The sequence below is a fragment of the Dipodomys ordii genome, unplaced genomic scaffold (genome assembly GCF_000151885.1).
Source record: "Dipodomys ordii isolate 6190 unplaced genomic scaffold, Dord_2.0 Scaffold5, whole genome shotgun sequence".
Classification (NCBI taxonomy): domain Eukaryota; kingdom Metazoa; phylum Chordata; class Mammalia; order Rodentia; family Heteromyidae; genus Dipodomys; species Dipodomys ordii.
In genome coordinates this window covers 20303439-20315534 of record NW_012267221.1, presented here as the reverse complement: position 1 = coordinate 20315534, position 12096 = coordinate 20303439, and the positions used below count along the sequence as shown (strand labels likewise).

The following is a 12096-nucleotide window of genomic DNA, read 5'->3' as shown; positions in this document are numbered from 1 at the left end:
TTTTCTTTTTTGGTACTGGGGATCGAACCTAGGACGTTGCACTTGCTAGGCAAGCGCTTTGCCACTGAGCTACATCCCAGCCCTATTTCTTTTGTACGTCACTTTTATAATAACAATAAAAGATTAAAAAACAAAAAACACTTTTAATAGCATATCACTATCGGTAGCATTTGTCTAACATTAGAATGACAGTTTCAGCTTACACAAATTGATCCACTCAGATAATCAGCACTCAAATCAAGAAACACAGCCTTTTCTCCTGTCTCCTTTCTCCTTCTTTTCACATAGCCACTATTCTCATTTGAAACACTGTTAATGCTTGGTTTTTATCATTCTTTAAAAAAAACGAAAACTGATTTGATTGAATGATATAATGATGTTTATGAGATATTTGTACATTGTAATTTTTTATAATTTTGTTTTTTAGGCATATTGGATCCTCTTGTGTTAGTATTTCTTGGTTTCTCCTTGGCCATTCTTGAATATTTTCCAGAAGACCTGCTGAAGACAATTTTTAATATCAAATTCTTAGCCAAATTAGATTCTCAACTTGAAAGTAGGTATCTATATTTTACTTCTTTTTTTTTTGAGGGGAGGGGCCCGGTCATGGGGCCTGAATTCTGGGCCTGGGCATGTCCCTCAGCTCTTCAGCTCAAGGCTAGTGCTCTACCACTTGAGCCACAGTGCCACTTCTGGCTTTTTCTTTTTGCTTATGTGGTGCTTAGGAATCGAACCCAGGGCCTCATGCATGCAAGGCAAGCGCTCTACCACTGAGCCACTTTCTCAGCCCCTACATTTTACTTTTTAAAGTTTATTAGTTGCATTTTATATCCAATTTTCAGTTCTCCCTATCTTATGAACTTAAAACCTAGTAACTTTTTTTTTTTTTTTTTGCCAGTCCTGGGGTTTGAAATCAGGGCCTGGTGTTGTCCTGAGCTGCTTTTGCACAAGGTTAGTGTTCTACTATGTAAGCCACCTCTCCACTTCCATTTTATTTATTTATTTATTTAAAATTATTGGAGATAAGAGGCTTATAGACTTTCCTGCCTGGGCTGGCTTTGAATTGTGATCCTCAGATCTCAGCCTCTTGGGTAGCTAGGATTACAGGTATGAGCCACTGGCGCCCAGTGTAACTTTTTATTTTTCTGGTTATAATAGTGTATGATGATTGGCTGGAGGAATATAATTTAGTGGTAGACTATTTGTGTCTCATATATGGATATATACCAACACTTTTTTTGCTTTTTGCTGATATTAGAACTCAAGAGATATTAGAACTCTCACCCTCCTTTTGTGCTTAGCTTGCTTGTTCATGGTCCACTCTACTACATGAATCTACTACATGTTGGTTATTTGGAGTTGGAGTTTTATGAATTTCTGTTCTGTCTGGATTTGAAACTGGGTCCTCGAGGCCTTAGCCTCCTGAATAGCCACTAGTGCCTAGCCCAGAACTGCTTTTTTTTTTAAGTTGCTTTTCATAATTTTTGTAGAAAATTTGGAAAATACATAAAAGTATAAAAAAGAAAATTAAGCTGGATATGATAGTTCATTCTCCTAATACTAGCACTTTGGAGGTAGATGTAGGAGGATCATATGTTAAAGGCCAGTTTGTCTTCTTAGTCAATTTCAGGATAATCTGGGGGACCTTGTTTGAAAAACTATAATTTTACACCAAGTAAAACTACTACTTTTTAATGTTTTTCTATCTTCTTTTCCTCCTTCTTCCTCTTCTTCATCTTCTTCCTCTTCTTTTTCCTCCTCTTCCTCTTCTTCATCTTCTTCCTCCCCTTCTTCTTCCTCCTTTTCTCCTCCTCCTCCCCCTTCTTCTCCTTCTTTTGTGCTAGGAATTGATCCTGGGGCTTCTTGTGTCTTAAGCATGTGCTGTTCCATTGAGCTCTACTCTAGGCTTTGGAATATTTTCTTGTTTTTCTTGCTTTTATGTGTATATTTATATATCAGTGTTTTTTATTTTTATTTTTGCTAGTCCTGGGGCTTGAACTCAGGGCCTGGGTGCTGTCCCTGAGCTCCTTTTGCTCAAGACTAGTGCTCTACCACTTGAGCCACAGCTCCACTTCCAGCTTTTTTTGTGATTAATTGGAGATAAGTGTGTCACGGACTTTGCTTGGGCTGGCTTTGAACCTTGTTCCTTTGATCTAGTCTCCTGAGTAGCTAGGATTACAGGCGTGAGTCATCAGTGCCTGGCTGGGGTTGTTTATATTTTTACTTTTGTATGCTGCCTTTATTATCTAATTATATTTTAAAATAATTTTCCATAAAAATAATTTTCCATGTCATTAAATATTTTGATGCCATGATTTAAAATTAGATACATATTAAAACTTTTTTGTTATCTTCATAGGTTGTTTCCAGTTCTTCCTTCTGAATAATTATTATATATGAATCATTATTTTTTAAAATAAATTCCTAAATATGGAATATTAGAGCAGTGAAAGTTCTTGGTATCATTTTGTTTTCTTCTGTCATTACAGGGTTTGAACTCAAGACTTTTTTTTTTTGGGTCCGGTTGTTGGGCCTGAACTCTGGGCCTGGGCGCTGTCCCTCAGCTCTTCAGCTCAAGGCTAGCGCTCTACCACTTGAGCCAGAGCGCCACTTCTGGCTTTTTTCTTTTTGCTTGTATGGTGCTGAGGAATCAAACCCAGGGCCTTAGGCATGCAAGGCAAGCACTCTACCACTGAGCTACCTTCCCAGCCCCGTGAACTCAAGACTTTATACTTGCTAGGCAGGTGCTTTGCCACTTGAGCCATGTCCTCAGGTTTTTTTGTTGGTCATGGGGCTGGAACTCTGGGCTTGTCCTTGAGCTCTTCAGCTCAAAGTGAGTGCTCTATCGCTTGAGCCACTGTGCCGCTTCCGGTGTTCTGGTGGTTAATAGGAGATGAGTCTCATGGTCTTTCCTGCCTTGGCTGGCTTTGAACTGTGATCCTCAGATGTTAGCCCCCTGAGTAGCTAGGATTACAGGCATGAGCCACCAGCGCTTGGCTAATGCCCTCAGTTTTATTGATAGCATTTTAAAAAAATGTAGTAGTTTTACAATTCATAATTGATAAAACTAGTATAGCAGGGTGCTGGTGGCTGGTTCAAGCCCCACGCTGGTTCAGGACCCATGACCAACAAAAAAAATAGTAAAAGTTTATTTTAATTATGCTACTGAATGTATTAGTTTCAAAATGTGAAGTATTTATGTACGTGTAAAGTGATTTTTATAATACAAGTATGAAAATATCAGCCCAAAGTGGAGATCAGTGATGCAAACAATGTTGTCTTTGCTAGTTCTAAGTTACTGAAATCTGTTACTTTATTTTTAATTTCAGTTTTACCTTCATCTCTACGAGAAAGGGTCCAATTTCGTCTAATGGAGTTAAATAGAGCAGTCTGCCTGGAATGCCCTGAGTTTGAAATTCCATGGTTTCATGATCGTTTTTGTCAACAACTGTTTAATAAAGGTTTGAGTTTTCTTTTAACTAGAAATAGAAATTAATTCTAAAGTAAATTATTAGGTAATAATACATTGCTTTGCTCTTTATTATTAAACCTGAGTATGACACACTGTTTCCTGAGATCCATGTCCTGATGATTTTTTAAAATTAATTAATTATTTTTGTGGGCATGAATGGCCTGGGTACTGTCCCTCAGCTCTTCAGCTAAAGGGTAGTGCTCTACCACTTGAGCGACAGTACTACTTCTGGCTTTTTCTGCTTATGTGGTGCTGACGAATCGAACCCAGGGCCTCATGCATGCAAGGCAGGCACTCTACCACTGAGCAACGTTCCTAGCCCCATGGTGAAATTTTTAGATAGGGATTGTGTTATAGGAATTCCTTCCTTCCTTCCCTCCTTCCCTCCTTCCTTCCTTCCCTCCTTCCTTCCCTCCCTCCCTTCCTTCCTTCTTTCCTTCCTTCCTTCCTTCCTTCCTTCCTTCCTTCCTTCCTTCCTTCCTTTCCTTCCTTCTTTCTGAGACCTAGTCTTGCTATGGACCAGATTGTCCCTCCTTTCTGGGTACCCCCTTGCTGGGATTTGTCCCACACCTGGAAATCCTGTTTTTTGAATGCAAGCACTTGTCTTATGTTAAATTTAGTGTCTTACATATGGTATTACACCGAGGCATTAGTCAGAATTAGCAGTCTTCCTTTTTCAATTTGTAGTACTAGAATGGTCATCATCTAGTAGACTGATTATTTCTACTTTCTTTAAGATACAGGCAATATGAGTTTAGCACAACAAGAAATTTACAGAATGTTAGCAGACATACTTGGAGGAGTCAATTGTGTGAAAGCTTCCACTCTTTCTCCTTATTATTACACAGTCGGTAAGTTGTTGGTAGATAATTGGTTGCTTTCAGTGGACCAGACTAATTTGAATAGAATCATCTAATCAACTAGAATTTTAAAAAGTTTAAAATTTATTTCAAAAACTGAGATAAAAATTTCCAAAGAGACAAAAGTAGACCAATACACTCTTTGCTTATCTTTTATTATGCTAGAGCCAATATATATTCATTGTATGAAGAAAATACAGGGGAGGCCTGGTGCTAGTGGCTCACACCTGTAATCCTACCTACTCAAGAGGCTGAGGTCTGAGGATTGTGGTTCAAAACCAGCCTGGGCAGGAAAGTCCATGAGACTCTTATCTCCAATTAACCACCAGAAAAACTGCAAGTGGCTCTGTGGCTTAAGTGGTAGAGCCCTTGCCTTGAGCTGAAGAGCTCAGGCAGAGTGCCCAGGCCCAGAGTTCAAGCCCCATGACAAAAAAAAAAAAGAAAAAGAAAATATTACAGGAGAGTAAAAAGAAGACAAAAGCACAGAAAATAACCTGTCCTAAAGAAATACATGTAATTAGTACTTAAAGTAGGATTATTAAATCCCAAGCCCATCAGAATTGCAATTTGTATGTGTTAATTCTCATTATCATGAGCATTATTCTTTTTTTTTTTTTTGTCAGTCATGGGCCTGAACTCTGGGCCTGGGCGCTGTTCCTCAGCTCTTCAGCTCAAGGCTAGCGCTCAACCACTTGAGCTATAGCACCACTTCCGGCTTTTTCTGCTTGTGTGGTGCTGAGGAATTGAACCCAGGGCTTCATGCATGCAAGGCAAGCACTCTACCACTGAGCCACCTTCCCAGCCCCTATGAGCATTATTCTTATGTGAAAGTATATATAAATCTTTAAGATTTAATTGTATACAGGAATATAGTATGATTACAACAATATACAGTTCTTTTTTTTTTTTTGTCGGTCGTGGGGCTTGAACTCTGGGCCTGGGCGCTGTCCCTCAGCTCTTCAGCTCTAGGCGAGCGTTCTACCGCTTGAGCTACAGTGCCACTTCCAGTTTTCTGGTGGTTTATTGGAGATAGGAGTCTCACGGTCTCTCCTGCCCAGGCTGGCTTTGAACCGCGATCCTCAGATCTCAGCCTCCTGAGAAGCTAGGATTACAGGCGTGAGCCACCATCGCCCGGCTCAATATACAGTTCTTAATCACGGTTAAACACTGTCTCTTAGCCTCTTTGTGCTCAAGGCTAGTGTACCACATTAGCCACAGTGCCACTTCTGGCTTTTTCACAGTAGTTTATTGGAGAGAAGAGTCTTATACTTTTCCTACCCAGGTTGGCTTTGAACTGTGACTCTTAGATCTCAGTCTCCTGAATAGGTAGGATTACAGGCATGAGCCATTGGCGCCCGGTAGATTTTGTGAATATTTTGGTACACCAACAAACATATTTATTGAATCTAATTTTTAATGTCTGAGGGACTGTGCTATGACTTACCTATATACAAAGACACCAAATTGAACCCATTAAATTGTGTGAAAAAATGGGAGGTGGGAGGGAATATAAACAAAGGAATGAACTTGTTCAAAGTACACTGTACACATGTATGGAATTATTACAATAAGACACCCTTGCATTCTAATTTGTGTTTGTTAAAAATTAAGTTTTAAAACTCCACAAAATAGGAAAACTACTATTGCAACTAGTTATATTAGTTTATGTACAATATATACATATGTAAATCTTTGCTTTTAATAGGCTTAGCTTCCTACAGCTGCTATCAAGAGATGTAAAGATATTAAAGTCAGACTTTTTTTTGGAGACAGTCTCACAGTGTAGACCAAGCTAACCCAAACTGGAGGCCTCAGCTTCCCAAGTGCTGTGATTACAGGTGTGCTACCACACCTGGCTTAAAATAATTTTTCTTGTTTTGGGTGCCAGTCTTGGGGCTTGAACTTAGAGCCTAGGTGCTGTCCCTGAGTGTTTGTGCTCAAGGCTAGTGCTTTACCACTTTGAGCCACAGCTTTATTTCCAGCCTTTTGGTAGTTAGAGATCAGAGTCTCATGGACTTTCTTGCTGGACTGGCTTTGAACCATGATCCTTAGATCTCAGCCTCCTCAATAATTAGAATTATAGGCATGAGCCACCATGCTTGGCTGAAATAAATATTTTCATGTGATTTGGAATAGTATAATTTGTTTCATATATTCATTCAGTTTAGGAATGCTCATTGGTAGATTTTACTGATTGATTTTCAAGGACAGGTATTGACGGACCAGATCTTATCAGTTGGGTAACTAAGGAGTTTTGTCTTTTTTATGTGTATGTATGTGTATATGTATATATATACATATTTTTGTCCTAAATTTTTTCCTATAAGAATGTATTGTTGGAGCTGGGAAGGTGGCTCAGTGGTAGAGCACTTGCCTTGCATACATGAGGCCCTGGGTTCCATTCCTCAGCACCACATAAGCAAAAAGAAAAAAGCCGCAAGTGGCACTGTGGCTCAAGTGGTAGAGTGCTAGCCTTGAGCTGAAGAGCTGAGGGACAGCGCCCAGGCCCAGAGTTCAGGCCCCACCACCGGACCCAAAAAAAAAAGAATGTATTGTCTAGGCACTGGTGACTCATGCCTGTAATCCTATCTACTCAGGAGACAGATCTGAGGATCACAGTTCAAAGCCAGCCTGGGTCGGAAAGTCCTGTTAATCACCAAAAAATTGGAAGTGGAGCTGTGGCTCAAAGCAAGCAAAAGAGCTTGGGAACAGGATCCAGGGAGTTCAAGCCCCATGACCAAAAAAGAATATCAATTTACATGATTAATTTCTATACTTTTAGATTTTGAATGTATCTTGGATAAGAGAAAAAGACCTCTTCCTTGTGGAAACCGTAATATAACAGTGGGGAAGCAACCTGGCATGTATTGGGAACCAAGTACCCAAATAGTTGGATCAGCTCTTCCACCAGGAGCTGAAAGGTAATTGATTTCTTAGTTTCATATTGTATTTATTAAAATTGGCATTTGGTTATGACCTTTGTTATCAAGGAGTAGGTATGGTTGCACCTTTTTCTTTTTCTTTTTTTTGGTCCGGTCATGGGGCCTGAACTCTGGGCCTGGGCGCTGTCCCTCAGCTCTCCAGCTCAAGGCTAGCACTCTACCACTTGAGCCACAGCGCCACTTCTGGCTTTTTCTTTTTGCTTATGTGGTGCTGAGGAATTGCACCCAGGGCCTCATGCATGCAAGGCAAGCGCTCTACCACTGAGCCACCTTCCCAGCCCCTTTACCTTTCTCTTATATAGCTCATGTAGTCTGCTTATGTATCTTATCCTTCCCTCTGCCTCTTGCCTCATTATCCTACCTTCACCTGTTCGAACCTAGCAGTCTATCTGAAAGTGCTCACCTGCTTGTCCTCAAATGGAAGGAAGTCCTGTTGTCTTCCTTTGTGCTCCCAAACCTCTACTTTCTTTTTTTTAACTGTATTTTTTTTTTGTCTTTTCTTTTTTGGTACTGGGGATCGAACCCAGGACGTTGCGCTTGCTAGGCAAGCGCTTTGCCACTGAGCTACATCCCAGCCCCCAAACCTCTACCTTCTGAGAGCACTTAGCCACCTCCTATGCTGCATTAGTTTTGTACCTCATATGTTTCCAGTTAGAGTTAATGCTGTGTTGCTTTATCTCTATGTGTAAGTCTCTTATGTGGAAAACACATGTATAAGTATATTTTTGGCCAAGGAAACATGAAAGTAAGGAGATAGTTTAATGTGTTTTAAATGAATCGGTATAATTGCTATTTTTTTAAGTAGAAAATAATTTTGTATACTCATATTTGTTTGCCTTTTTTTCTTTTTTCTTTTTTTAGCTTATAAAGATGCATTCTTAACCAGGTGCATGGCTCAAGTGTATTTTCCTAGTTACTTGGGAGGCAGAGATGGGGATAGTGGATTGAGGCCAGCCTGAGACTCCATCTCAATCAATGTCTGTGCATGGTGACATACACCAGTTACCCACCCAGTTATAGGAGAAGCACAATGGCTGGGTATAGCAACCCAGGGAAGCATAGATAGGAGGATCATAATCCAGGTCATGGGCAAGAAGCAAGCCCCTACCTTGAAAATACAAAGAAGGACTGGAGGTGTGGCTAAAGTGGTAGAGTACCTTGCTTGGCAGGAAAGAGGCTCTAAGTTAAATCGCCATACCTTCCCCCAACAACAACGACAACAACAAAAAGGAGCCAGGGATCAGTGGCTCACGCCTGTAATCCTAGCTTCTCAAGAGGCTGAGATCTGCGGGTCATTATTCAAAGCCAGCCCAGGCAGGAAAGTCTGTGAGACTCTTCTCTCCAATAAACCACCAGAAAACCAGAAGTGGCATAGTGGCTCAAGTGGTAGAGCATTAGCTTTGAGCTGAAGAGCTGAGGGCCCAGGCCCAGAGTCCAAGCGCCATGACAGACAAGGAAAAAAAGGTGCATTTTTGTTCCTGAAAGGCTGGTAATGACATATTTTCTCATTTTGCTTTTAGAAGTAAATGCTTATTTTTTTGTCTTATTTAGGATTGCTTTTGAATTTTTGGATTCAAGAGCTTTTTGTAGAAATCTCCCTCACTTAAAAGGAAAGTCTGCTATGAAAAAACGACATCTGGAAATTTTGGGCTATCACGTCATTCAGGTATGAAACATGTAACTCAGTCTTTAAAAAATCCAACAATCAGGTGGAGTGGTACAGGCCTGTGATCATAGCACTGGAGAGGCTGAAATAAGAGGAATACAAAGTGGCGCTGTGGCTCAAGTGGTAGAATGCTCGCCTTGAACTGAAGAGTTCAGGGACAGTACCCAGGCCCAGAGTTCAAGTCCCACAACCAACAACATTGTAAGACTGTCTGAAACAAGAATATAAAAAAGAAAGCAGACAAGGACAGTCGTGGTGTCTCACTCCTTCCTGTAATCCTGGATTCTGGAAAGATAGGAGTCAGGTAGGTCACAGTTCAAGACCAGCCTGGCCCAAACGTTAAAGACCCTCCTATCTCAGTAAGTGGTAGTATCCCAGTAGTATCCCTTTCTTGGAAAGCAGAAGGATTGCAGTCTGAGGACGTCCATGGGCAAAAACCTAAGACTTTACTAAAAAAAATAAAACAGAAAGGGCTGGAGGCATGGCTCAGGTAGTAGAGCAGTTGCCTTGCAATCATGAAGCCAAATTTAAAACCCCAATATGACAGAAAAACAAAACAGTCCAACCAAAAAAAAAAGCTCAGACTTTGACTATTCACTTTGCTTCAACTTTAAGGCTTCAGAATTGCCATTTTTATGTTAAAAAGAGTTAAAGTACCTCTGAAACAAATACCTTTTTGTTCTTAGTAGAATAAGAAAAATGCTATTTCTTTTATTGTCTTTAGAAAACTCTGTTGATTTATATATTTATGTTATGAACAAGATGGACAGGGTTGTAAGAGGAAAAGGCTAACGTGTGAGTGTGGAAGGATATGTGGGAAGTGTCCATTCCAGGCAGTTCCAGGCAGACAGACTCGCTTTGGTTTCCCTAATGGCTCAAAGGCTGTGCTTCTATAAAGTAATTTCTTAGGGTTCCCGCAGCTTTTCTTTTTTTCTTTTGTCAGTCATGGGGCTTGAACTCTGGGCCTGGGCACTGTCCCTCAGCTCTTCAGCTCGAGGCTAGCGCTCTACTGCTTGAGCCATAGTACCACTTCCCACTTTCTGGTGGTTAATTGGAGATAAGAGTCTCACGGACTTTCCTGCCCCGGCTGGCTTTGAAAAGCAATCCTCAGATCTCAGCCTCCTGAGTAGCTAGGATTACAGGCATGAGCCACCAAATACAGCTTCCCACAGCTTTTCTTAGAAATATTAGGTCTTCCTTTTGTGTGTATGTGTTGTTTTTCCTTGGTTGTTTTTGTAGCTGCTTTAAGACTTTGATTCAAAGAACATTACTTATTTTACAGATCCCTCATTTTGAATGGAACTCTATGGCAATGTCCAAAAAGGAGGCCCGGATAAGATACCTGAGAGAACATATATTTGGAACAGAAAAATCATGATTGTAGTTTTTATTTAAAATGAGTTGTGTATGTCACGTTTGTATTTGTTTTAATTAGGTGACTAAATTAAAAATCATAGGTGCACATATCCTGAGATGGGAACATGCCTGGTATGTTTGAGAATAACAAGGATCCATTGTGGCTGGAGCAGAACAAGTCGGTGATGAGACAGCAGTTAATAGCAGTTAAGAATACACTGCCTACTCTAAAGGTGGCAGGGGTTTAAGCAAGGAATGATAACTCATATTTGAAGTCCACCACTCTGGCTGTCCTATTGAGACAACTTCAGTGAAGCATGTGAAAACAAGAAATGAGTGATAGCCACTTAAAGCACATTTCAATAATCCTGTATAGTGTCTTGAATATAGTAGTAGCAGGGAAGGTGATGAAGAGTCAGATTTTTAAATGAATTTTGAAAGTATAGATTTGCTTACTGGTAGAGATGAGGTATGAGAGAGATAAAAGTCATGAATAATTCTAAATTTTTGTCTTAGAAACTTAAAGAAATTACTGTCATTAAATGATAGGGATGCCTATGGGAAGAGCAATATGAGAGATGGCCTGGGGTCTAGGAGAATTGTTAGCTCTTGTGATTTTTAAACAACTAAGTAGAAATAAAATGATTCAATATTTGACTTTGGAGGTTGGGAAAGGCCCAGGCTCCCGACATAAACCTGAAAGTTGTCATTGGTATTTAATGCTGCAAGACTGGAAGAAACCACTTAGGATATGAATAAAGAATAGGGTGAGTGTAGGAGAGATCACTGCACTGTGCTGTTGGTTAACATTAAAAGGTCAGGAAAGAAGTTTGGTACTAGTGGCTCACGCCTCTAATGAGTCATGGGATGTCAGCTCAGGCAGAAAAGTTCATGAGACCCCCTTCTCCATCCATAGCTGGGTGCAGTGATGTGCGCCTATCATCTCAAGCTACATGAAAACTATGATTGGAAAGGTTGCAGTGAATCCTTTCCAGTAGAAGTTGGGAATGATGGTGACATTTAACATCCTAGCTATGACAGGAAGACTTAAGTAGGCAGATAGTGGACCAGGCATGGGCAAGACATAATACCCTACCTCAAAATAACCAGGGCAAAAAAGGGCTGCAGGTATGGCTCAGTGCTAGATAACCTGCTAAGCAAATGTGAAACCATAGAGCTGACAAAAAAAAAAATCAAGAAAGAGGAACCAGGAGACTTAGCAGGGATGTCCAAGGGAGTAGGAACAAAAAGTCAGAGAAGGCTACTTTCTAGAAGTCAAAAAGAAAGCATTTGAAGAAGTGAGCAATTATATCAAGTAGTGCTGATAGGTAAGTTGAGATCTGGGAAATGCCTCACTAACTAGGACTGAGGATGTGGCTTGTAGAGTTCTACTCCTAGCTCCATCAGAAGAAAATGAGTGAAAAGCAACAAGAAAATTAGCAGTAACTTGAAAAGAAGTGCTAGTTATGAAAGCCTGTTTTCAGGAGAGAGGAGTATGCATGAATTTTTCTTTTAAATGGAAGCAAAGAAATAGAGTGATAGCTTGAATGGACTAATCTTGACCTAGTCTAATCCTTCAGTGTTGAAGGAATGATTTTCTCTGTCATACAACACATTCATAATAAAATAGTTATTAAGAATCAGTGGTGGGGCTGGGAAGGTGGCTCAGTGGTAGAGTGCTTGCCTTGCATCCATGAGGCCCTGAGTTCTATTCCTCAGCACCACATAAGCAAAAAGAAAAAAGCCGGAAGTGGCGCTGTGGCTCAAGTGGTAGAGCACTAGCCTTGAGCTGAAGAGCTG

At 40.4% G+C, this 12096-nt stretch overlaps 1 protein-coding gene across 1 annotated transcript in view; it reads left to right on the top strand.

Moving 5' to 3' along the window:
- The window catches only part of Fastkd1 (FAST kinase domains 1), a 36602-nt gene extending 26190 nt beyond the window's left edge, over positions 1–10412 (top strand). The window contains exons 9-14 of the mRNA XM_013027369.1: positions 424–556; positions 3330–3461; positions 4210–4323; positions 7115–7253; positions 8826–8940; positions 10223–10412. Coding sequence (XP_012882823.1) covers positions 424–556; positions 3330–3461; positions 4210–4323; positions 7115–7253; positions 8826–8940; positions 10223–10318 — 729 coding nt within the window. The 3' untranslated portion in view covers positions 10319–10412. The remainder of the gene's footprint in view (positions 1–423; positions 557–3329; positions 3462–4209; positions 4324–7114; positions 7254–8825; positions 8941–10222) is intronic.
- The last annotated feature ends 1684 nt before the right edge of the window (positions 10413–12096 follow it).